Here is a 24350-nt window from a genome sequence, read left to right as displayed (position 1 = left end):
CCTGCCTGTGTCATCCATGCCCCCCCTTAACAGTCTGCCTGTACCATTTCTGCCCCTAAACACTCCATTCATTAATTAATTCACCCATTCACTCTCAAACACCCCCTTACCTTTTTTTGCAGATTTCACTGGTCTGGGGGCTGGAGGAGCAGCACTGGGGCCCCACAGACATCTATGCCCAATGGCCACTTAACTCAGGCCTGCAGCTTACCGCTGTGGCGCCCGCACACTGTGTGAGCAAACTCTCTTTCCCTGCTTCCCCTGGGCGGCAAGCTGCGGGTGTGCATTAGGCAGCCGCCAGATGAGCGGACCCAACCCCCATCTCGGGTACGCTACTAAGAGAGGGGGATATGATAGAAACATTTAAATACATAACTGGATTTAACAAAGTACAGGAGGGAAGCTTATTTCAAAGGAGGATAAATGAACAAGAGGCCATAATCAGCTTAGTAATGTAAGAAAGTTTTACATCACTAAAACGATGGTAGATAAGTGGAACAGCCTCCCAGTGGAAGTGGTAGAGGTTAATACAGTAATGGAATTTAAACATACATTGGATGAACATAGGGCAGACTAATGAGGCTGAGCTCTTCTTTGGGGGTCTGACATACCAGTCCTAAAGTGCTAAATATACATTTAATAACATCACAAATCTCTATTAAATGGGAAAAGTACAGGCAAAATACGGCATCCGCAGAACAATATAATATGTATCAATCCCTTACTAACAGTATCATCGCCTGTACCCCAGGAATGGTATGATCCAAGATGACCTCATGTGAACTGATACATAGATGGATAGATAAATAGAGATAGATAGATAGATAGATAGATAGATAGATAGATAGATATAGATAAATAGATAGATAGATAAATAGATAGATAGATAGATAGATAGATAGATAGATAGATAAATAGATAGATAGATAGATAGATAGATAGATAGATAGATAGAGGAATAGAGAGAGGGAGATAGATAGATAGAAAGATAGATAGATGTATAAAAATAGATAGATGAATAGATGATAGATAGATAGATAGATAGATAGATAGATAGATAGATAGATAGATAGATAGATGAATAGATAGATAGATAGATAGATAGATAGATAGATAGATAGATGAATAGATAGATAGATGAATAGATAGATAGATAGATAGATAGATAGATAGATAGATAGATAGATAGATGAATAGAGAGAGAGAGAGAGAGAGATAAATAGATGTATAGATAGATAGATAGATAAATAGATGTATAAAAATAGATAAATAGATAGATAGATGGATAGATAAATGTATAAAATAGATAGAGAAATAGATGTATAGATAGATAGATAATTGATGATAGATAGATAGATAGATAGATAGATAGATAGATAGATAGTTAGATAGATGAAGAGAGAGGTAGATAGATAGATAGATAGATAGATAGATAGATAGATGTATAAAATAGATAGAGAAATGTAGAGATGTAGAGATGTATAGAAAGATAGATAGATAGATGGATGAATGATAGATAGATGAATAGATAGATAGATAGATAGATAGATAGATAGATAGATAGATAGATAGATAGATAGATAGATAGATTGTATGGGGAGATCCCGTTGTGTGTTTCCCGGAGGACTCCCTGACAGAGGAAACTCCATGTTGCCGCAGCCCGGACTCTCCTAATGCATATGGATATCAGGCTCAGCTATTAAGTCATAGCCGGGGAGGAATTCCTCGGATCCCCAGCTCCCTCTGCGTGTTTTTTTCCCCTGGTGGAATCGTCCCCGTGGAGCTGTGACATTATTCTGGGAGCGCGTGGAAGGGCTGGCAGCTCCCTGCTTGCGATGAGTGGGCATTTCAGCTCAGACGTATCACTAACGCAAACAGCTGCCATTCCCCCTCCGCAGCTCCAGCCTCCATTTTCTTTGTAAATCTCCTTTCCTCTGTCTCTCCCTCCCATTCTATGTGGATCATCTTTCTTTCCTCCATTTATTCTTTTTTTTTTTATTGGGGGGTTTATCTGCAATTCCATTGCCTCCTAATTCTTATGTTGCTTTGAACTGATTGTCCCCCCCTCCCAGGGATGAGAATTTGCAAGATGGTCAGGGTAGCGAGTGTCCTGGGGCTGGTGATGCTGAGTGTTGCTCTCTTAATATTATCTCTCATCAGTTATGTCTCCTTGAAGAAAGAGAATATTTTTACTACCCCAAAATATGCCAGCCCTGGGGGGCCGAGAATGTACATGTTCCACGCAGGATTCCGGTGAGTAAACACAATGTCGTGGGGTTATATTTGCTTCTATTTATAGATCATGATTTGTGTTAATGCCCGGGGAGGGGAGGGTTAATTTCCGGCACTGATACATTGTAGCAACTCATGCTTATGTTTTATTCTTTGCATGGGGGGGGTCATTCTATTGCTGTACATGATGCTAGCTGCTTATTTATATATTCTGTGGACATCTGTTTTGCGCAGGCGCAGTGGACCCCCCAGGGGTTGCATGACGTCACTCAGAGGATTTGGGGGGATCACATTCTGATGAGTGAGGTCATGGTTTTTAATAATTGGCTGTGAAAGCCATACACATGCCTGCTGCCTTTTAAATGCAAGCTCTCTCCCCATCCCCCTATACTTTCTGGAGACAATTAACCTGATTTCCCCCTTCTGTTTGGAGAGGAATATTGTTAGATTTGAGCTTTTAAACAAATCCATGTGTGGCAATCAAGGAGTTAATGCCTGCTATTCTTAAATGGGAAGTTACTGTGACATTTAACCTTTCCTGGGCCAAATAGATGAAGGAGGGGTTGTTCTTTCTGGGTTTTAAGGGGTTAACCTTAGTTAGCTAATGTAAAGTGTACTGCAGAATAACAGATATATCACTAATAACACATGTTCTTGGAGCTGCACAGATTACAGTATGAGAAAGGGGATGTAGAATAAATAAATAGTACTGTAGTCATACAGACATTATGGATGGGATACAGTATACATTAAGCAATCTGTCCCTTAGAGCTTACAGTCTAATGACAGACAGGGTCACACACACACATATATATATATATATATATATATATATATATATATATATATATATATATAACTACATAATAAAATGCATGTGTTGTGTGTATGTGTGTGTGTGCGTGGCCGTGTGCATGTGTGTGTGTGGATTTGTTAGGATCTCCAAGGCTGTGATTGTAATTAATTACAAGCAGTTATTTTAATCAATCCAAGTATGAAATTGCTTTGGCAGGAAAAAGGCCAGAGCTGTCCAAGGTGCTGACATGTGCTGCTGTCATGGCTAAACATGCACATCAGGCACAGGACCCAACAGCTAAGATCAAGTGAGTACCTACGGCGAGGGGGGAAGCTTCGTCCTCTAGACTTAAGGCTGAAAGTGTCTGAAGGTGTTTAGTCTGGGTGTGAGTCCAAACACACTAGCACGTCACGCACCTCCAGACCTTTCAGACTATTTTATTTTTAGCTATTACTAGCCCCAGCCCTTTTAGCCTAAGTCTCAGTATAGGAATGTTTATAACATGTAGCCAAAGAAGGCTGGGGTCTTAATTGGCACACATTTTTTTCACTTTGCACTTTTTTTTTGCTATTTTTTTTAATCACCACAAATGTCCACAGTGGAACCGGACCCCCTGAAGAGTCTTTTTTTTTTGGTGAGAGACATGTGGTAGCCTGGCGGGGAATGACCAAGAAGATCTGACCATTCCTGCAGGCTTTTTGGCTGGGGAGGGGAGGAAGGGGCAGCATATCTTGTAGGGGAGTCCAACCCCAAAGATAAAGACTAGGGATCTGGTGGCTGCCGTGGCCCCTACGGACATCAGCAGTTACTGTTCATTGTGGCATTATTGAAAGTAACTGCTTAACTCTTACCCCGGAAACCTATCCAAGGTATTTCCTTGAAGAGCGTATATGCCTTGATTTGTTTGTTTTTTAGTTTTTTGTTTCAATTATGTGAAATCAGGGATGTAAACAAACAGCACACGCTAGTATATATTTACATTATGATACACTGGTCATACTGCTTTAAAAAAAGGGATAAGTTATCCATCCTGGAACAGATTTTGTGGAGTTACCATGTGTTTCTTTATAAGTTGGTAAATTGGTAGTGTTTATGTTGTCTTTTAGTGAATAATCCATTGGCATCTGTAATTACTGCGCAGTCATTACAAACAACCCATCACGGCAATTTAAGAAAACACCCTCTTTTAAATGAAGGAACGTTTAGGAAGTTATCTTGCAGCTGAAACGCTGGTTACATAGAATGTAACCAATAATGGTGACAGAATTCGAACTAAACATATGTTAGGATTTCTACGGAATTAAACCAGTGATCATGATCTCCGTAACGGATCTTGTTATAATAGTCGTATAAAAAACATTCATCATAACTCTCCTGTGTTTACATTTTCTGAAGGACACCTTGGATCATACCAATAGGTACCCTCTGCCAGTTCAACGCATTGGACAATGATTAATGACAGACTGATGACTAAGCTTATTTTAGACTCCTTGGTCAAAGGTGATACCTTTTATTGGCCAACAAAGAGGCATAGACTCATTTAAGGTTTTGGACCTCGGAGACATCTTCTTTAAGTGGATTCTATCTCAAGAAGAGATTTCTGAAGCCCTGAAAGCATATGTGACTACACCATGTGTTGTCCCAGCAACATGTCTCACTTTTTACTGGAAACTCCATGTTCTCAACATTGGGTACATTCATTTTTGTGGTCTATTTTATGGCGTTTTCTACAAGTTACAGAGTAGGTCGCTGGTGCAGAAACTCACTAATGGGATGTCACTAAATCACACACAGTTTGTATCACCACAGAGAATGCAGGAAACATCTATACAACTCTGAGTGACTGCAAAACATGAGATGACCCACCACCTTTCTGTTTAGAAAACTTAACAACCATTAAAAACTGGCCCACAGTAAGGCCTATAGCACCTTGCATCATCTCATGTGTGGTGTGCGTCCCCCCCCCCAAAAAAAAGCCTTTATGCTAGACGAATCCCAGGAGAGTCAACCAGAGAGTCAACCCAGAATATCATGTAGGCCATTAAGCGTTATCGATAAGCTGATAAGCATTAAAGATTCACTCCAGCCCCTTTTTTATTGTAAAATGACTATTACAGTTCATTTTGTATAGACCCTGATGTGTTTTACTGCATGCAAACTGGTGCATGCATTCTTTAGCTACTGTATGAAAATCTTATGTAACTCCTCCCCTACTGCCTATATTGAAAGCCGAAAGCATTCGCATGTACACTTCTTGCACATGCTCAGTAGCAATCCAATTACAATCAACAGGAGTAGAATCTGCCAATTACAAATATGCTACCTGAACACTGATTTGCTACCATACATGTGATTGGCTGCTACTTCTCCCGCTGACTTTAAAACATGGCCGGACTGGCTTAGGATCCTAAATCAATTACTTTCCTACAAACTGCCAAAATATCTATGGTTACCAGCCAACAACTGGGAATTTTGCCAACCCATATATTGTTGTATTTATACGTTTTGCAAAAGAATGCTTCTCCTCGTTTTCCAATGAAAGCCGATCCCATAAAATCAGTTAAAGGTGCTGTTTTACTAATTCTTTCCTCTGACGATTTAATCACGGGAAAAAACACACACAAGCTTTTAAGAAGCCATTTTGGATTCCATGGCAACTACCTATCACTGTATAGTGATAAATCCCACCGATGTTCTTCCCAACACTGCCCTCATGTTTACAATGGGGCCAGTAGGCCCCAATTCCCAGGAAAGTTTACAAGGGCCCAGTTCTGTGTGGCAGGCCATGAGGGCTAATGACATGCCTCCCAACTGAATAACTCAAACTGGTAGCGATGCGTCTGGGACACTGGAGAATGAAATTGAGGCCTGTGGGATTACGGTTTCGAATCCGGCTGTCAGGTAGAGCTCTGCGGGATAGAGTGGCAAAATCGGGACTGTTGTGTGCAAAAGCTTTGGAAGGCATGTAATTAGGGTCCCCGTGACAGACCAGAGAGGTTGAGCCCTCCTGCTTCCCCAGGTCCCATACATGGCTGCTGGTTGTACCCCTCCCCGATGACAGTCCTTAATGGAGTTAAAAGTTGTTTAAGATTTAAAAGAAAAAAGTGTTTTCTGGCTATTACACGAAGAACAGTTTTTTTATTGTAAAAACCCTTCTTTTTTGCTATTGTCAAATTGTGTAAACCTCAAGGAATATGATACATTGGGGTACATATAAAAAGTGATTCTTACTAAGATTTAAAAAGTAGTAACCATGGCAACCAATGGATCTGAAGCGGAATGAAGAGAAGGGAGTTCAGGACAGGGTAGTGATTAGATATGCTGGTTTTGTCACCATGTGCCACAAGACTGATGAAAAAGCTTTTGTAAAACCAAATATCTCTTAAACAATGAGGCGGAAAAAAATACTCTCCTTGTGTATATAAAAAAAACAGAGTGGTCGCTGAAAATGTTTTCACAAATGAGTGGCTCGCCTCTCTCGCCTCTCCTCCCGTGCTGGGTAAGTCCTCTGGTGCCACCTGAGTGCTGGGCAAGTCATTTTGATGTAACTTGGGTGCTGAGCAAGTCCTGTGAATGCAATCTGGGTGCCAGAGCTGGCCCTTGGGGTGTTCGACCTGTGATCTATGCCTGCAATGTGGGTCAATGAATACTAATGCACATTTTCCTCTTGATCGCACTTTGGTAGTTTTCTGTTTGTTTTTTTATTCTAACTTTGTTAGCACCATAAAATTGAATTTGTTGATCTGTGATGATCATATTCTTAATTGTGCATTGTAATGGGCCAACCTTTTATGTATTCTTCTAGCTGGTCCTTTTTTATATTTAAACTGGCCCTTCATAATGTATAATTATAACACATGTTTTACCTACAACTACTTGATGTAAAAACTAGGCCCAGTACATATAATTAAGTATATAGTGACGGGAGTTAGGGTGTATCAATGTCAGTGTCTGGCACAGCATATAGTGATATGACATATACTGTACCACCGTCTGTATCTGTCTTGCTATAATAAAATAGGTACACAGGTACAGTGTCTGGATCACTATATAATGATAGGCGTTATACGGTTGTAGTTGTGGTGATGGAAGTGGTGGTATACCACTGTCAGGCTCAGTACATATATTAATGGGAGTTATACTGTCAAAAGGTGAATAAATCACTGGGTTTGGGAACATTGGTGTTACCGTTGTTATTTTTTTCAACTCTCTGCAGTGACAATACCAATAATTTCTTTATTTATTTATCTACTTTCCTTAGTGGGAGGCACAATTTTCTGTTCTTGCTTCAGATGCAAAAAGAGATAGCTTTACCCCTCTTGCTCAGTGGCTTCTATGAAGTCAGAAGGCCAGATGTCACTGACACAATTCTGTGTAATGCTGTTGGGGGGCAAAGATATCACTGACAAACTGTTTGGGGCAAAGCTGGCAATGTTGTAAGTGAGTGACATGTTACATGATGACGTCGGAGGGCCATAGAAAGTGGGTGGGGTTAGAGGAGTTATGTTTGTCAAAGGGAGGAGTTAGCAATATTGCCACACCCACCTGGGGGGCACCAAAAACATTTTTGCACCCAGGCGTCAGTGACCATAGGCTTGACCCTGTCTGTGTTCTTTGGGGGGAAGATATTCCTGTATTTTCTATATATAGTTGTCATTGATTTATTTATATAGTGGATTGGTTTATTTATACAGAAGCACTGTATGGACACATATCAATGTAGGGATTGCTATCCCTGACACTTAAAGAACTCAAAATGTTCTCAAATGTTGCTCAATTTCAATGGCTCTGAAAAAAGCCATTTTCTGTAATTCATTTATAATATAAAATGTTGCACATGTTCTGCCATCGATTTCCACAATGATCCACCTCACTGATTTCAGCTTTGGTTTAGACCTTAGTCTCGGAGGGCCAGTTTGATTGACAGAATTAATACTTTTCAAATAATGCACCAAAACTTTAATAATAATAGGTCTTCTTTATTCAGCCATGTCATACATAGTTTTATTTAATATACATTACAGTGAAAGTGCAGAATTCTGTAATTCATCACAAGCTATGGAACGCAAATATCCTGACTTACAAAGCATTGGGTATAGTATGAATAAATAAACCAAAACATTTAATAATGCTATATATAAGCTTTTATATAACATAAAACGAAGACATTTTAAGGTCTATCTAAAGTAATTGTTTGTAGTAATATTCACAGTTTGAATTTGTATAGAATGCCTAGTTGTTGGCCATTTTTAGCAGGGCAAAAAATTAATTATTAAAAAGTGATAAAGGGCACTAAAAAAATAAATGATAAAAAATAAGAATGAAAAGGTAATGCAGGAATGCAAGATCTAGAATAGCATCACCATAACTACAACGTAAGACAAAAAAGAAATAATGTACAAATCTAATTATCTAAAAAAAAACACCATCTGGGAATTTTGAAAGTGTCATAAAATCCAATGTTTTTACCAAGTAGTTCATTGTATTTAGAAAAAAACAATGACATCAGGGAAGCTCAGCTCGTGTCCCTTAATGCACATCAACATAGTGTGTGTATCATGCCATACAACATTTTGCCAAATAGAACTTCTTTAATATATATCCAATGGGTTTAAAAAGGTTAATCCATAAAAAAAAAAAACCCCAGTCATTAATGTTAGATTTGTGCATTCGGATTCCTATGAATTTTCATTTTAACAAAATGTGTTAATTCGTACCAATGTTCAAAAACCAGGAGGGGCCTCCAACAAATGAAAGTGAGTGTGAAAGCTCTGCATTTTAGTTTTGAGTCTCATTTTCTGCACTCACTCCTTTATCACACCCTCTCACTCGCCGACGCTTTTTTTTTTTGGAGTTTGTAAAGTTTTATTGAAAGCGAAGCTGCCGCTTTAGAACTTCTGGAATTGTTTCTTGGTTCCTACAGCTCTGGTGATTTTCAGGACATTGAACCGGACCGTTTTACTGAGCGGACGGCACTCTCCGACGGTCACGATATCTCCCATCTGGACATCTCTGAAGCAGGGGGACAGATGCACAGACATGTTCTTGTGGCGTTTCTCGAAGCGGTTGTAGTGCAGATAGTCTCTGCGGATGACAATGGTGCGCTGCATCTTCATCTTGGTGACCACACCTGACAGGATACGGCCCCTGATGGACACGTTGCCTGTGAACAGGCACTTCTTGTCGATGTAGGTGCCATCGATTGCCTCTCTGGGGGTCTTGAATCCCAGCCCGACGTTCCTGTAGTAACGGGGGAGCTTCTCTTTGCCTGTCTCTCCCAGAAGAACCCGCTTCTTGTTCTGGAAGATCGTTGGCTGCTTCTGATAAGCCCTCTCGGTCTGGATGTCCGCCATCTTTACTTGCCGGCTAAAAAAGAGCCACTTTTTCTACTTCGTTGTCTTTTTCTTCCTGTTCTCCGCTTCTTCTTTCTTCTCCCCTCCCTGGCCTTCTGGAGCACTTCCGCATCAGGGAGGAGTGAGTTGGGACCAGCGACAACAAGTTTTGCTTCTGAATAAAAAAATGTCCTTCGAATTTCATCCGACCCAAAAGAGCAGTAAATTCAATTTGTTGCCCAAAAACAAATGGACCAAAAAACAAAATAGAAAACCATTTAACATCAAATATAAATATAAATAATATAATAGATATTCCCTAAATATTACAAACCCTTTTGATACCAAAACACGATAACACATATCAGAAAAGGTGTAAATAATATTTTATGAAAAATAAATAATAAATTTATACCACAATGGAATAAAGTGCTACAGATACACCCTGTTGATCCCGTGTCATGGTTGTTTTTTTAATATGGAAGAGATTTCCGTGCTACTTTAATTTAGATATCATGAAAGCCTTCACACCGAATGTCTGTAAACAAAGACCAAGGTGTTATTCTGAAAAAAGGTGGCGCGTTAGTGTTTAGTATACATTAGAATAAATTTCCTAGAAACCTTCACACTCACAGCTTTTAGTTTAACTAAATTCCTTCATTAAAACTACATACAGCTCCCGCATTTTGTTTCGTTAGAATTGTTTTGGAGGAAGGAGATGGAACCTTGAAATCCTATGGGGAAAATATTTTTCTCCTTCACCATAAAACCCAGTGTTGAATATGCTAATGTAGAAAACTTAAATTCATCTCATTTTGCCCCACTGAACACTACACAGAGCTGATATTTTATGGCAATGCTAATTAAGTCCCATCCTCCCTAGACTTTCATTAGTCAGAGTGTCCGAATGGATGGTTGAGACTGAGCCGTTCTATTGTACATAGAACAAGGCAGTATGATTGAGTCAGGGGGCTTGGCTAGTAGACAACTAGTTCCCATACTTGGGAACTCTCCGGGTTTGCCCGAAGATTGCCGGGTGAAGAGCCAGTTCTCCAGGTCAAGACCCGAATCTTCAGGGTCGCGGTGGGGACGCCCCGCTCCCCACCCATTTTCCCTTTAAATGATGGTGTTTCCTGCTGCCGTCGGCAGGAACGCCCCAATGTCAATGGGAACGCCCCTGACGTCAGCGGGAATGCCCCTGACGCCAGCGGGACCTCCCACTGATGTCAGCGGGGACTCCCACCGATGTCACGGGACTGCCCGCTGATGTCAGTGGTCAGTGCTGGCCGCGTCCCGCAAGGTAGCCGGAGCCCAGAAGTTCCTAGGTATGCTAGTTCTGTTCTCTCAGACAATGGTGTGAGAACAAATGTCTACTATGCAGCTGTGTGAAAACTAGAACTACTTTTTATAAGGAGGAAGCAGCAGAAAATGTGTTTTTAATTTTGGACTTGTAATAAAATGGTTGGGGTTCTGATTCATAGTTTGTACACAAGGATCACTTTTGTGCTATGTGTTTAACCGTAATTTGACTGTTTTATAATATGTAGATATATATATATATATATATATTAATCAACTGGTTGTGATTTTGGAAACCTTTACATATGCATGGGATTTTTGGGAAATATCAGGAATTTTTTCCGATTTCATATGCTGGCACCGTAACTTCAATATCAGTCCCTGACACCAAAGATCTTTGTAAGCTATCAGGTTTTATATATATATATATATTATATTCAGTATGTATATATATATATATATACACATATATACTGAATATAATATAACAGAACATTTCTGCCAGTAACAAATATCACACTAATGGAGAAATGAAATGATTACATACACGTTGATATCATTGTTTAATTATGTTTAGATCTCAATTTGCCATGAAGTTCTTGGACCCTTCTTTTGTCCCGATTACAAACTCTCTCACACAAGAATTGCAAGAAAAACCTGCCAAGTGGGTATTCAACAGGACAGCATTTGCACGGCAAAAGTAAGATTTATACACCTTTTTAATTTTACGTTATTCTGTTTGTGTCTATTAGAACTGAGGGTATGAATGAAAAATTGATTTGGTTGGTTGGTTTATTGAAATGGAATCTAGTCTGCATGTAGTTATGACGAAGTAATGCCTAATTTATCATAAGCTATAGATTCTATTTTATCTAATTGAATTGTTCCCCTTTTTGCCAAAAAATTGCTTCAAGGCGGGTGTTTTTGTCTTCTTCTGGATCAACAGCCGGTTTGGCCTCGATGGACTTGTGTATTTTTGTGATCTCAAAAATGTTTTTGATCACATAAGTTTTGAAGTTTTTAAAGTTGGGGGAAAATGGACAAACTAGACGGGCAAAATGGTTCTCAACCACTATCATTTATTTATTTATTGATTGATTGATTTATGTGTACAGTATGTTCCTATCCTGACTTAGTTCTACACTTACAATGATAATGTTGACATGAAGGCACCACCCAAATAATATAAAAAATAATACCCAAATTATTTTAAATTACAATACATGAAACCGATTTTGACAATAGAGCCATTTAGACCAGGCATGTCCAAACTTTTTTCGAAGAGTGCCAGATTTGATGAAGTGAACGTGTGCGAGGGCCGACCATTTTGCCTGACATTCTTTGAACCATTAAAATTAAATGCAAATTTAATTGGGCAACTTTTTCTGTGGGGCCTTATCAGTCTGGAACGCGGGCCGCAAATTGGCCCGCGGGCCGGACTTTGGACATGCCTGATTTAGACGTTCTAGTTTGCCTCTTTTTTTTTATACCTACTGTTAAACCCCTTGGCCTTTGTCTATTCTTAAGAAAATTGCTTATTTTTCATTGCATGTTTAAATTCCCGATAAACTGTTCACCAGTATAGAAACATGGAATTTGCCGGCATATAAAAAAAATATGTAAAGCCTTAAACCTTCATCAGTAGTTGGTCTCGTCATAGATTCAAGATCCATATGCCTGTTTAAACCCCCTCATTGTATTAGCCTCTACCACTTCTGCTGGGACTCGAGTTCGCTTATTTACCACCATCTTACTAAAGTAAAACATTAAGGCATTTCAATTTGTAGTTTCTTAAGTATGTTTGATATAGAAAGATCATTTTATATTAAATAAAGGGTATCCTTCTTAATCCTCTTGCAGGAGAGAGATTCTTCAGAATGTTGATGTGATCAGAAACTTCTCTCTGACCAAGAACAGTGTAAGGACTGGACAGCTGATGCATTATGATTATTCCAGCCATAAGTATGTGTTTTCTATCAGCAATAACTTCAGATCGCTGCTTCCAGAGACATCGCCCATAGCGAATAAGCATTACAACATTTGTGCCGTGGTAGGAAACAGTGGAATACTTACGGAAAGTCAGTGTGGATCAGAAATAGACAAGTCGGACTTCGTGTTTCGTTGCAACTTTGCCCCGACCGAGGCTTTCCAAAAAGATGTTGGAAAGAAAACCAACCTAACAACTTTTAACCCCAGCATCCTCGAAAAGTATTACAACAATCTGTTAACCATACAAGATCGCAACAATTTTTTCTTGAATTTAAAAAAACTTGACGGTGCCATTTTGTGGATCCCGGCTTTTTTCTTCCACACGTCAGCGACGGTCACAAGAACGTTGGTCGACTTTTTTGTCGAACACAGGGAGCAGCTGAAAGTTCAGTTAGCTTGGCCTGGAAATATAATGCAACATGTCAACAGGTAATAATTTATATTTCATCTCTACATGCTATTGATTACGTTACATTCTATGGCCAGATTTCAGGTTTGAGCACCCAACCTAACACAAAGATCCCTCATTAATGGTGTCAAGAGAGGGCTTTAAGTTTCAGCAGAGTCTTGTGGGTTAAAAATCCCACTGATCCACGACCATGGTAAGCAATACGGCCATGTCGGATTAGATAGGACTCACCAAAGTTGGTGTACTTTGATTTAGTAATATATGGTCATATATAAAGTTACATGGCTGATCGGAATGTATGTATACAGTACATTTATTAACCCCTTAAGGACAATGGGCGGTCCCTAAACCCATTGAAAAGAATGCATTTTAAGCCCATACATGTACGGGTTTTGTCATTAAGGGGTTAATAAAGACTAAGAAGATTTACTTTCAGTGAGTATGCAGCCACTGCTACAAGTGATGCCTTTTACATAATACATTTTGCCTGGCTGCCTAAAGAATGATGTCTGTCAAGTAGCAGAATGCACGTTCCTTAAAGGCGGTCACTACTAAAGATTTCTGGTGTAGTCTCAAAGAAAAGGTTTACATAACGTCACCTGTGTTTCTCTAGTCCTCCCAAATGTAGGTGGGAAGTGTTGTTTGTAGAAATTTTGCAATGGTGAACCTAGAATGTTTTTTAAACAAAACCCCAGTGTTTATCCTCATAAATGCAGTCCATGCCAAATATGTAAATATGTAATGATGTATTCTCTAAAGCAACTATATTAAACTCTTCTGATACTGGTCCTAGCTACATTAATTCTTAACCCCCGTGTGATGTCATGCATTTACTATTGGTTTATTGGGGGGCCACCATTTTTTATTCATTTTGATTTTTCTAAAGTGGCATGGCTGGGTTCATTTTGTCATATTCAAATTTGCAAGTTTTAGACAAGGGCATGCAAGTTATTCAAGTTTACATGGCCTTGCCTGAAACTCAAAAGCACACATACTAGCGAATATGCAAGTTTTTCCTAACTTCAGTTCCACCTGGTCAGATGGGTAAACCCTTAAACAGACGCTTCAGCCGTCATATGCACTTCAACCCATATGATAGCTGCGAGGTCCAGTTAGATTTTAGTGCAGTCCACCTTGTAAATGTACGAAGGACTGAGCAGCTGCACCCAAGCCAAGATCACAATGCACAATGCCAAGTGTCGGCCGGAGTGGTGTAAAGCTGGACTAAGGATCAGTGAATCACGAATAATTATCTGAAAGTCTGGAACCTGGATTTGGCACAAGAGAACGCTACGGGAATGCATACTGCATACTGTGAAGTCTGGTGGAGGGAGGATAATGGTCAGGGGCTGTTTATCAGGGTTCGGGCCCCTTAGTGAAGGGTAATGTTAATGCTATAGAAGAGTAGATGTAGAGCAAAGGGGGGAACCCATTTTTATCCCCATGGTTTTGCAATGAGACGTCCAACAGGCTCATATACGTGTGATGGACATACTTTGGTCACATGGCATGTCACGGCATACAGAACGGAGTGATTAAACCACTTGTGACACATTAATAATCTCAAATCATTTACCTCTTTAATAGCTATGCGTTGTCACTTTCTTACTCCAGTGATTAAATATGATTTGTCATTTCATCAAGATATTGAAGCCAAAGTTTTTTATTACCAAGCCCCATCTATTATTTGCGGCAGCGCTCTTACTAACCAGTTTTAATTTTGGCGTCCAGCGTGTCTTGCATCTTTGTGACCGTGGCTGATGTAACCGCTAATGGAGATTGGCAAATAATGGTTGACAATTGTTATGAAAAATAATGTCAACCTTGTTAACGGTCTAGCGGGAATGAGAATAAGAAGAATCTCTTGACAATATAAATCTTAGGGAAATGTCAATGCAAGGCACCAACATGGAGAAACACCACATTCGGGTTAAAAGGACAAAATATTAATGTTATTATTTCTGGACACATTAAAGTAATTTGTAATATTTCACAGTAAACTCCTGTCCAGAATAACTGCCATAATCTGATTTTTTTTAGGTTAAATCAGATAAAGTGAGGTGGCCATAGTATCCTTTATTATTTTGTTGTACTGTATATCGTTTAAAGGGAGGATGGGAGGTAAAATATCATAATTACCTTCAGACCTTATGAAGGTATATAAATACGATTTCAGTTGATTTTTTATTATATTTGGCAATGCAGAAATAAAGGTTTTGATACTGAATATAAAATGGCTTGAAGTATATTATAATACCTCTCAATCGCCCCTCTCTAGTCTGGGTGATGAAATTGATGAAAAGTTTAATATTTTATTTTGTTATTAATTAATATCTTTTTTTTTGGTAAATAATTTTATTTTTTAAAAATTTAAAGGAGAAATAACAAATTATACGACAATAATGGAATAACTTCCAATGCATACTTTTTCCTTGAAACCTATGGTTGGCTTTATAAGCAGTTGAATTAACATTATGTATTAAATTATGTATTAATTTATGTATAATTAAGAATATATATATATATATATATATATATATATATATATGAACATAGTTTACAACTAAATCCAAATACATTTTATTGTATTTTTTCTCATCAATGATGAGCTTTAGCCTTTAAGGATAAAAGTTTGTGATGTAAGGTGTGTATTTTACCTTATGTTGTGTAATGTTTGTATTTTTTATAGGATTGGATTCAAGTTGACCTACTAAAAATATGGAGGTTGTAGAAATTAAATTCAAATAACAATTAAGGATATGCCAGTTAACGCTACAGATTTAAACTCTCCTTTTAAAAGATCTTACTTAAATAATACCTTAATATCCAACAATACAGATATTGTATTTATACAAGAGACAATACTGGCATGGAAATCCATTTTAATTGTGGAAATTTATTAAATTTAAGGACATTTTAATTTCTAGCCATAAACAAAAAAAAAAGCAGGAGTTGCCATCATGATATCAAAAAACGTAACATTTAAGCTTATTTATAAAGAAAGTGATGATGAGGCAGATTTTTTTTGTTAATAATATGTAAGATTGATAACTTGGTGTACACTCTTTAAGCACAATTAAAATCTAAACCGAATGGATCAAAATAATGGATGCGTTGGAGCAAAGCATTTTCATTTAAGCAAGTGCCTTTAATCGAATTTGTGATCCAAATATAAATAAATCTCATAAAAAAAAATAAAGCCAATAATATATATGCCCTGCAGAGAATTGCTTAGAAAAATTCTCTATATGATATATGGGAATGCTTCATCCTATAATAATAATAATCTATAAAGTTATCATCCAATATCTCTCATAAATGCAGATCCTGGACTGTATTCAAAAATATCAGCCTTAAGACTACAAGAACTAATGCTATTTAAAAAGGACCAACGAGGCTTTATTCATAAGGGTCTAGGTTCAAATAACTCTAGAAGTGTACAAACTTTTAAGCATTTAGAGCTTAATTATTTAAAGCTCTTGATGCTGAAAAAGCCTTTGATCAGCTAAATTGGGCTTTTTTTTAAAAGGCCTCTTTAGCAAAATTTGGCTTTTTCCGGTTTCATACTACGAGCTTAATTAATTTATGAAGGTTTAGGAACACTATATATATATATATATATATATATATATATATATATATATATATATATTTCACTGTATTAATATGATGCATATCTTTGTGATCTAGTTACAACCTCTAATGAAATAGTACAGGAAATTAGATTAATACCAAAAAAAATATGTTATAAATAACAACATAACATCCCAAATGACTCCATTAAGAGCGTCAGTGTGGACAAAAATATAAAATGAATGAAGTATCTGACATCTCAGTAGATCTTAAGCTTACTCCCTTCTATGACCAAATCAGATTTCCCCACACATTATTGTTTATCATCGTATTTACACCAATATCCTTTAAAGCCCGAATACTAAAAAAATAGTCTTGGACTTATTGAGAAGAAGATCTTTTTATTCAAATTGAAGCAAAAAAACCCCTCCAAAATGTGTTGACTCTATATGCCTAAGGAAAAAGTCTATACACAGTTTAAATATCCGTTAAGAATGTAAATAGATGGTTTTATGTTCCAAGTTTCAGGGTCTTGTTGGAGATGTATTGTGGAATTGGGAACTATGCTTCAAATTCGGTGGCACTGCCCAAATATCCAAAATCTTTTTGAAGTACTGAATGGCACCCCTTATATGTTTGATTCCTCAACAGCACTACTCCATCTTGAGTTCAATGCCAAAAGTAACATAACAATTGCTAAAAATGTGAAAAAAATATTAGCTTTAGTATTCAACATTGGAAGCGTGCTTGAGATGTAATATTTTCGAATAAACAATTTATTTTGGGAGTTACTAGTTTCATTTTCTGTTACTAACCTCTGTTTTTCTGTCTAGGTATTGGAAAAACAAGCATTTATCTCCAAAAAGATTGAGCACGGGCATTTTAATGTATACCCTGGCTTCCTCGATTTGTGACGAAATTCATTTGTATGGATTCTGGCCGTTTGGATGGGATCCCAACACAGGAAAGGATCTCCCGTACCACTACTACGACAAAAAAGGGACCAAATTTACAACAAAATGGCAGGAATCCCACCAGCTGCCCGCCGAGTTTAAATTGCTCTACAAAATGCACAGAGAAGGACTGACCAAGTTGACATTGTCACATTGTGCCTAAGAACAAACATGTAAAGTGCCAAGTGTTATTAAAGTGCCCAAAATGTAATTGAATATTCTTCTGAAACTATCAGTATGTACTTCATGACCTAGAATGTACGTTATTTTATCTGTCTGTAGCTGGGTCAGCCAACCTGTCGCTCTTGGCTAAGGATCTACAATTCTCATATTCCGGGGTCAACAGCGATGTTTTCTTTGACTATAATACTTTTGATGCTTTATCAGCCATATTCCAATAATGAATTTCCCATGACTTTCTGCCGGCCAAAAGTTGCTGGAGAACTACGGTTCCTATAATCCTATGACATCTGAAAGTTGCAGAGGATCATGGGAAGAGTAGTTGGCCAACATCCCTTGGTTGATATATGGCAAGTGGGATGGAGAGTGGCAACTTGTCTGGTCCACAACCATTGTTTTGTTTTACCCATAGGTATTTTATCAAGCTGATATTGGACTACGTAGCCCATCATCTTGAATTAGTCCTTGGTTAAAAGTCAGGGGATTTACAGCCAACCAAAATTTGGAGAGGTCTCAGTTTTGGATTGTTAAAGGGCTGTTCAGTTATAGTCCAAAAGGACTTTTAGGACAATTCTTCGTACTTTACTTAGTGATACGTATAGTTTAATTACAAGTTAATGCGTGCAATCCAGACGCCATGGCTTGATTATGACCATAGCGGCTAATTGTGATATCCCTGGCTTTGTGAGTTGATGTTTTCTTGCATAAAGAGGCATTAGAATGATTCTGTTTCATTATATGAGAATGACAATTCCTGAAAGTATTTTATATGTTAGTTTTACATCCATAACCCTGCTGTTAAATGTATATTTTTAAGTATGTCTCTTACTGTTCATAAATATCTTAACATTTTAATTCTGATTAACACCATAATTAACTGTAAACATAACAACTTTCATTTTTTATGAAGCCAATTGGCATCATTATTATTAAAGGTGCTGTTCCACCAAAAGCTAATATTATACCCTAGCACTCTTAAAGAAATAACCTAAAACATACATGTCAGGCTTTTTTCTGTAAAATGTAAAAGCCTACACAGAGTTTAAGATGCTTTTTCTGCTGCAATGGCAACAACTGATTTCAGTTTCTCCATGTCATCTCCTTGTGTCACATGACTACTATCAACTTTAAGAGTAGGAATGGGTCAAAATGGAAGAAATATTTCCTGGTGGGTTAGATTTTGTTTTGTAATGCTACATTTATGTTATTGAACAATAATTTATTGAATGGCACCTTTAATTCATCATTGTAAACAAACGACGCCTCTAAATATTTTAACAGCAAAAAAGTTTTTATTTACCATAGAAAAGGTGGTGTTTGCATTTGGGTAACATTTAGTAGACATATCACAGCTCAAATTTGTAAGATTTATTTTATTTCTCAAAAAAAAACAAATATAGACGTTAATCCGCTTTAGGTGTGAAAAAGGGCATTAGATTTGATACCGAAAAAAATACAGATGTTGATTATATTGCAGATATAACATATTTTAACAAAACCACAAATATTATCCATTTTGCGGACAATAAGACCAGCACTATAAATGTTTTAAGAAAATAATTGAAAATAACACATTTTTAGGTACATAACTTTACAAGCACATAGATATGATATAGACTGGGATGTGCACATTACGATCTAACAGAGCTATCATTTGTGCAGAATTTATGTTAAAAAAAGTGAGATTTTAATTGTATGTTTATTAATATTGTAAATTACAATGAAATTAATATTTATTTTGTTTGCAGGGTTATTGAATATTTGAATGTATCAATGAATATAAACTAAACATACAGCCAAGAGAATGTTTTTTGAGATAAAATGAATTAAATATGATTGAATGGAATGAACTGATATAAATATTTAGATCAAACTTGAACCATATCGACATGTACTTCGTCCGTCTCAGTATCTCTGTACTTATGGGTATCACCAAAGTCTTGCAGAACATGACCGAGCATGTGTAGAATTTTATGATCATTCACTTTTTTTTGCCATATAAATCAAGGCTAAAAAAAAGATATGATTGTAACAAACTCTAATGACCTAGATCTCCTTACTAATGTCTCTTTTATTAAATGGGGCAATATACATGACCGCATGGAAAAGAATGGATAATTTTTTTTCCCCATATTTAAAAAAATGACCATCAACGATATCGCAAAATACTATTATTATTATAATTGTTAAAGAAGAACACACACACACAAAACATTAAATAAAAAATAGTGAAAAATAACCTTAAGCAAGACGCTCTTGTGAACAACTCTTTATTATTTTATTAAGGATATTATCTTTACTGTTAAAATTCAGCCCACTACCAGAAAAGGTCCTTACTATCCTTTCAAGGAGGCTTTTACATAAGGTTTTATAGAGTAATACAACGCAGAGAGAGAAGAGTTCTATATTAGAAAGTAGAGCAGATTGCTTTTCTGCCAATTAAAGAATATTTTTAACATATAAGTTATCATCCTCAACTTTTTGTCAGAAAATAAACCTCCCGAACGTTGATGTTTTCAGGAGAAGTCCCACCAAACTATTGCAACATCAAGCAGTTTTATCATTCAAAAACTCTCGCACAAAGACAGGACTCAAGCACACGCAGGTTCCTTATATATATTTTGTATACGTTAACAGCATTATATATAAAATAGCCACCTGTGAAGGATATTTCTCACTAGCAAGAAGGAGATGTAATTAAAGCACATATGCATTAGCTCTAGTTGGACAATTCATTCATTCATTCATTCATTCACATACACATTTCGTGTTCATTCCTTGTTTGTGCCGTCTAACAAACTTCTGTACATTATCATTTTCTTGACATTTAGTGAGTTCCTAACGGTCATTGTGTATAGAAAGCTACACTATTCAGATGAATTTTTTTTGTATCATTCTTCTTGAGATTAATTCATTACTAATTAACTCATTTATTTTTCATCATATTTTTGATGGATGATCTTTTATGCAGGAGTCCCTGAAACATGGATTTTGATATTACAAGATACGTGGGAGATAAGCCACAAAAACTCTCCAGAACCAAATAGAACAGCACAGTGTCATATAGAACTTTTAACGTGGATATTTGCCAATCGTCATTTGTACAACTATTGCTCGGTTCAATGGGACGATGGTCTCTTTGCTACAAACTCAACGTCTAAAATAAAATGTAGCTGGGCTAAAATACAAAATTATCCCATATGAAAGATCATTTTGTAACATCCCCTCTCCCATATATATAGGTAAAGGCAAGTTAGACCTCTGTGTTGTGTGCTAAATGCTGGGGGTTCTAAATCCCCATCTAGACATAGTTCTAGGGTACGTATTTCCATCTGATTTAATGACGATACGGAACATTTTACACAAATATAACAAAATGATTTCATTCACTTTGGGTGAGCTATAGTTTCTCTGTAAAGGCCATATAGAAGTATTATTTATTTTGATCAAAAACAATTGTGTAAATATTTTGTCCGGTCAGAAATCTATTTCTTACTGTTTAGAAGTATTCTGCATATTTATTGTAACAGTATTTTGTGAATAAAAACATGTCAATGATTCACTTTCATGTATTTAGTTTAGTAATTTGTTGACGTATTGTGCCTGCAATCTTGAAATGATGTGCCAGAAGACATTAATGAATGCATCTTTAATAAAAGCAAACAAAAACGTTTACTGGCGGTAAATATAGTTTTCATTTTAAGGATGTGAAGACACGTCTGTTGCCTCTGCTACTCACTAAAGCACAAAATAAAATGTACGAGTTAGTGATTTGATTTATTTAGAAAATGAGTATGCTGTTCTATGTTAATATACATTAAAATCTGGAAATATATATATATATATATATATATATATATATATGAGGAAATGAGCCATCACAAACTGTAAATATACAGGTTTTAGAGAAGGTTTGTAGTAAAAAAAATGAATACTATTTTAAGTGGTTTACATGTAAATGGAAAAAAAATTTAAATATAGAAATAAAATAAAGATAACTATTAAAGCGACATAGAACATAACTAATAGATATGAACCTAATACATTTAAAATATAGGATATCCCACTGCAAACCTTCGGCATTATAGATGGCCTCGACCCCTGTTTTATGAATGAACGCTGCTGTGAGATCTGTGGAGATCAGAAAGACCACAAAAAGGAAAGAGAAGCCACTGGAGGCAATAGAAGAGGAAGAGGAGTGGTTTGATTTATGTCTGAGACAACCGCTCTAAGAAACTTGGCCTCGGAGGAATAGGGATTTGAGTCCCCCTGGCAATGGGCACGGCAAGGTACACCTCGGAGCAACTTGGCTTGGGGAGACCAATGCCTTCGGCGTTAGGAGTTAAAGGTCTGGTTGCCGCCAGGCGGCTCATCTGGCATCAACCAATGAAGAACAGCTGCCCTTCATTGGTTGATGCCAGAAGAGGCCCCTGCGGGTGACCAACAGAGTCGCTCTTACAGACCTTTAAAATCCTGGCGCCAAAGCTGCTGTTGTTACCACGTTAACCCCGTATTAACCCCTGCTAGAAAACCAGCAGAAAATGAAGAGAAAAACGAGCACGAGAAATGTACACAAATATTCGCCCGAAACGGACACGAAAACATGCGAATATTCATGGAATACGAAGGGTTTTTCCCCGAAGACGAACACGAAGACTTGGCTGGCGGACAAGTCTAGTATACAGTGCTCTTTTTACATCATACGTAGTGCTGTGTGTTCTTCTCAAAAAATTAAACCTTAGTTTCATCAGCAGTGTTGTGGGGTGTCAAGTTGCTCTTTAGCAAACTTTAGGCATGCAGCAATGTTTTTGTTTTTTTAGGGAGAGCAGCGGCTTCCTCTGTGGTGTCCTGTCATGGACTCCATGTCTGTTCAATGTTTTGTAGGAGGTAGACTCATTAACAGAGATGTTAACCGGTTCCAATTATTCCTTCAAGCCTCTAGCTGTTAGTTTAGGGTTCATTCTTTTTTTTTTACCCCCATGAGCATCTGTGTTGTACCCTCATTGTCATCTGGGCACCCACTTCTAAGGAGTAGCCACAGTACTAAATCATCTCCAAATTAAACAATTTGTCTAAACTGCGAGGAAACCAGGTTAACAGAAGGGGCAAACTGAAGGGACACAGCAGCCGCCACCAACTGCCAAACACACCACCCACTTGCGCCTCTGACACTCGCCACCACGTATTTACCCCACTAAATGGAAGGACGAGACACAATTCAATTTTGCCCCCTAGTTTCTGGTTGTAATTTCTCCGCTCTCTGGCCCCCTTGTCTTTGATGCTTTGCGATGCTGGAATTTATATGCTGCGCCGTGAACAAGGCCTCCCGGAGCACTTGCATACAGAGGCCCGCGCATGCACACCCACCCTACAGAGACATTTTAACAGATATAAGGATTTAACAAAGGAAAGTTTATTCAAATCAGGAGAAATGTTACAAGAGGCCATAATCTATCAGATGCTTAGATGGAATGGAAGAAAGTTTTACTTTACTGAGAGGGTGGCAGATACGTGGAAAAGCCTCTCAGCAGAAGCAGTAGAGGTTAATAGAGCGAGGGAACGACCGGCGATGTAGGGGATATGTCACAAAAAAAAATTGAGATTTAAATACTCAAACAGAAGTTTGGCCATTTTCTTCCGGCTACATCATCACTGACGGCTCTAGGGAATCCGTGTGATGCGGCTCCTTGTGATGCTCTGACCATCTGATCGCACAGTACAAAGTATACTGCAGCCCTGTGCTCATAGAGATCCCTGGTCATAAAAGACCCCAAAATGTAAATACATTAAGCACTGCTCTCTAATATCTAGCCCTATAAGAAATGTTAATAGCTATAGCACACTACGCATAGACCCTTGCATTGGGTGCTGTAAGTGTTTGTAAGCACTGCTGCTCCTAATTCAATAGTCCAAAATAAAACAAGAATAAATATACTCCAAAAATGTGTTTTAATGCCAGCATCCCCTTTTCTCAACGCACCTGCCCAAATTGAGCACATCATTGATCTTCCCAGCCGACCCACTGAACAGCAGCCCACCAGGAAGCCAGATCACCCAACTGACCGATATGCCCCCCCCCCGGTCCAGCAGCAGAGGGGCTGTTGTCTCACCGGCCCTGGCGACCTGGACCGAATCTGCCCGTACGCCTCTGACAATGGGTGTCGTAACAAGTACCAATTCATAGACGAGAGCGGGTAACAGATATCACATGTAAACCTGCTGAAGGACCATTCCGTCTACCCTACAGAAAAGACTCCAATCTACCCAAAGATACGGTGAATAGATACTCCAATCCTTTCTATGCGTAACATCTCATTCCAGCCCTTTTTCGCTTTGGCTGTAAAGCCATAAAGTTAAATTATCCAGATGCTCCGTCTAGGCCTGTAACTCGGAAAGCCATTGTTCGTTTAGGAGACATGCCGTTTCTCACACGGTATGATTGGCAGTTTTATTTCCCGAACAATCAGCAAATTTAATGCATTGTTCATCGATACGGCGTGTCTGTAACACAGGCGAGCGCACCTTACCGTATACCGCGTACCGCCGAACACAATCCATTACTCTTACGGCCCTTTTCACGCTGGCAG

At 37.9% G+C, this 24350-nt stretch overlaps 2 protein-coding genes across 2 annotated transcripts; one reads left to right on the top strand and one right to left on the bottom strand.

Moving 5' to 3' along the window:
• Window positions 1-1812: 1812 nt before the first annotated feature.
• On the top strand, window positions 1813-17992 carry ST8SIA3 (ST8 alpha-N-acetyl-neuraminide alpha-2,8-sialyltransferase 3). Its single transcript, XM_053448191.1, has 4 exons — window positions 1813-2253; window positions 11237-11359; window positions 12520-13077; window positions 17464-17992. Exons 1-4 carry the CDS (start codon window positions 2075-2077, stop codon window positions 17744-17746), a joined length of 1143 nt encoding a protein of 380 aa, XP_053304166.1. The 5' UTR covers window positions 1813-2074; the 3' UTR covers window positions 17747-17992.
• LOC128465743 (40S ribosomal protein S11) lies at window positions 8868-9410 on the bottom strand. The gene has a single exon (XM_053448192.1). It carries the CDS (start codon window positions 9379-9381, stop codon window positions 8917-8919), a length of 465 nt encoding a protein of 154 aa, XP_053304167.1. The 5' UTR covers window positions 9382-9410; the 3' UTR covers window positions 8868-8916.
• Window positions 17993-24350: the final 6358 nt, after the last annotated feature.

Source organism: Spea bombifrons, chromosome 1 (assembly GCF_027358695.1).
Source record: "Spea bombifrons isolate aSpeBom1 chromosome 1, aSpeBom1.2.pri, whole genome shotgun sequence".
In the NCBI taxonomy this organism is placed as follows: Eukaryota; Metazoa; Chordata; class Amphibia; order Anura; family Pelobatidae; genus Spea; species Spea bombifrons.
The sequence above is the reverse complement of the archived record's forward strand: the minus strand, read 5'-3'. Positions and strand labels throughout refer to the sequence as shown.

Bases quoted from the DNA above. Each gene is read 5' to 3' on its own strand.
- ST8SIA3 (XM_053448191.1), top strand. From the start codon at position 2,075: ATGAGAATTTGCAAGATGGTCAGGGTAGCGAGTGTCCTGGGGCTGGTG. The intron at 2,254-11,236 runs GTGAGTAAACAC...AATTATGTTTAG, and splicing joins ATGTTCCACGCAGGATTCCG to ATCTCAATTTGCCATGAAGT. The intron at 11,360-12,519 runs GTAAGATTTATA...ATCCTCTTGCAG, and splicing joins ACAGCATTTGCACGGCAAAA to GAGAGAGATTCTTCAGAATG.
- LOC128465743 (XM_053448192.1), bottom strand. From the start codon at position 9,381: ATGGCGGACATCCAGACCGAGAGGGCTTATCAGAAGCAGCCAACGATC.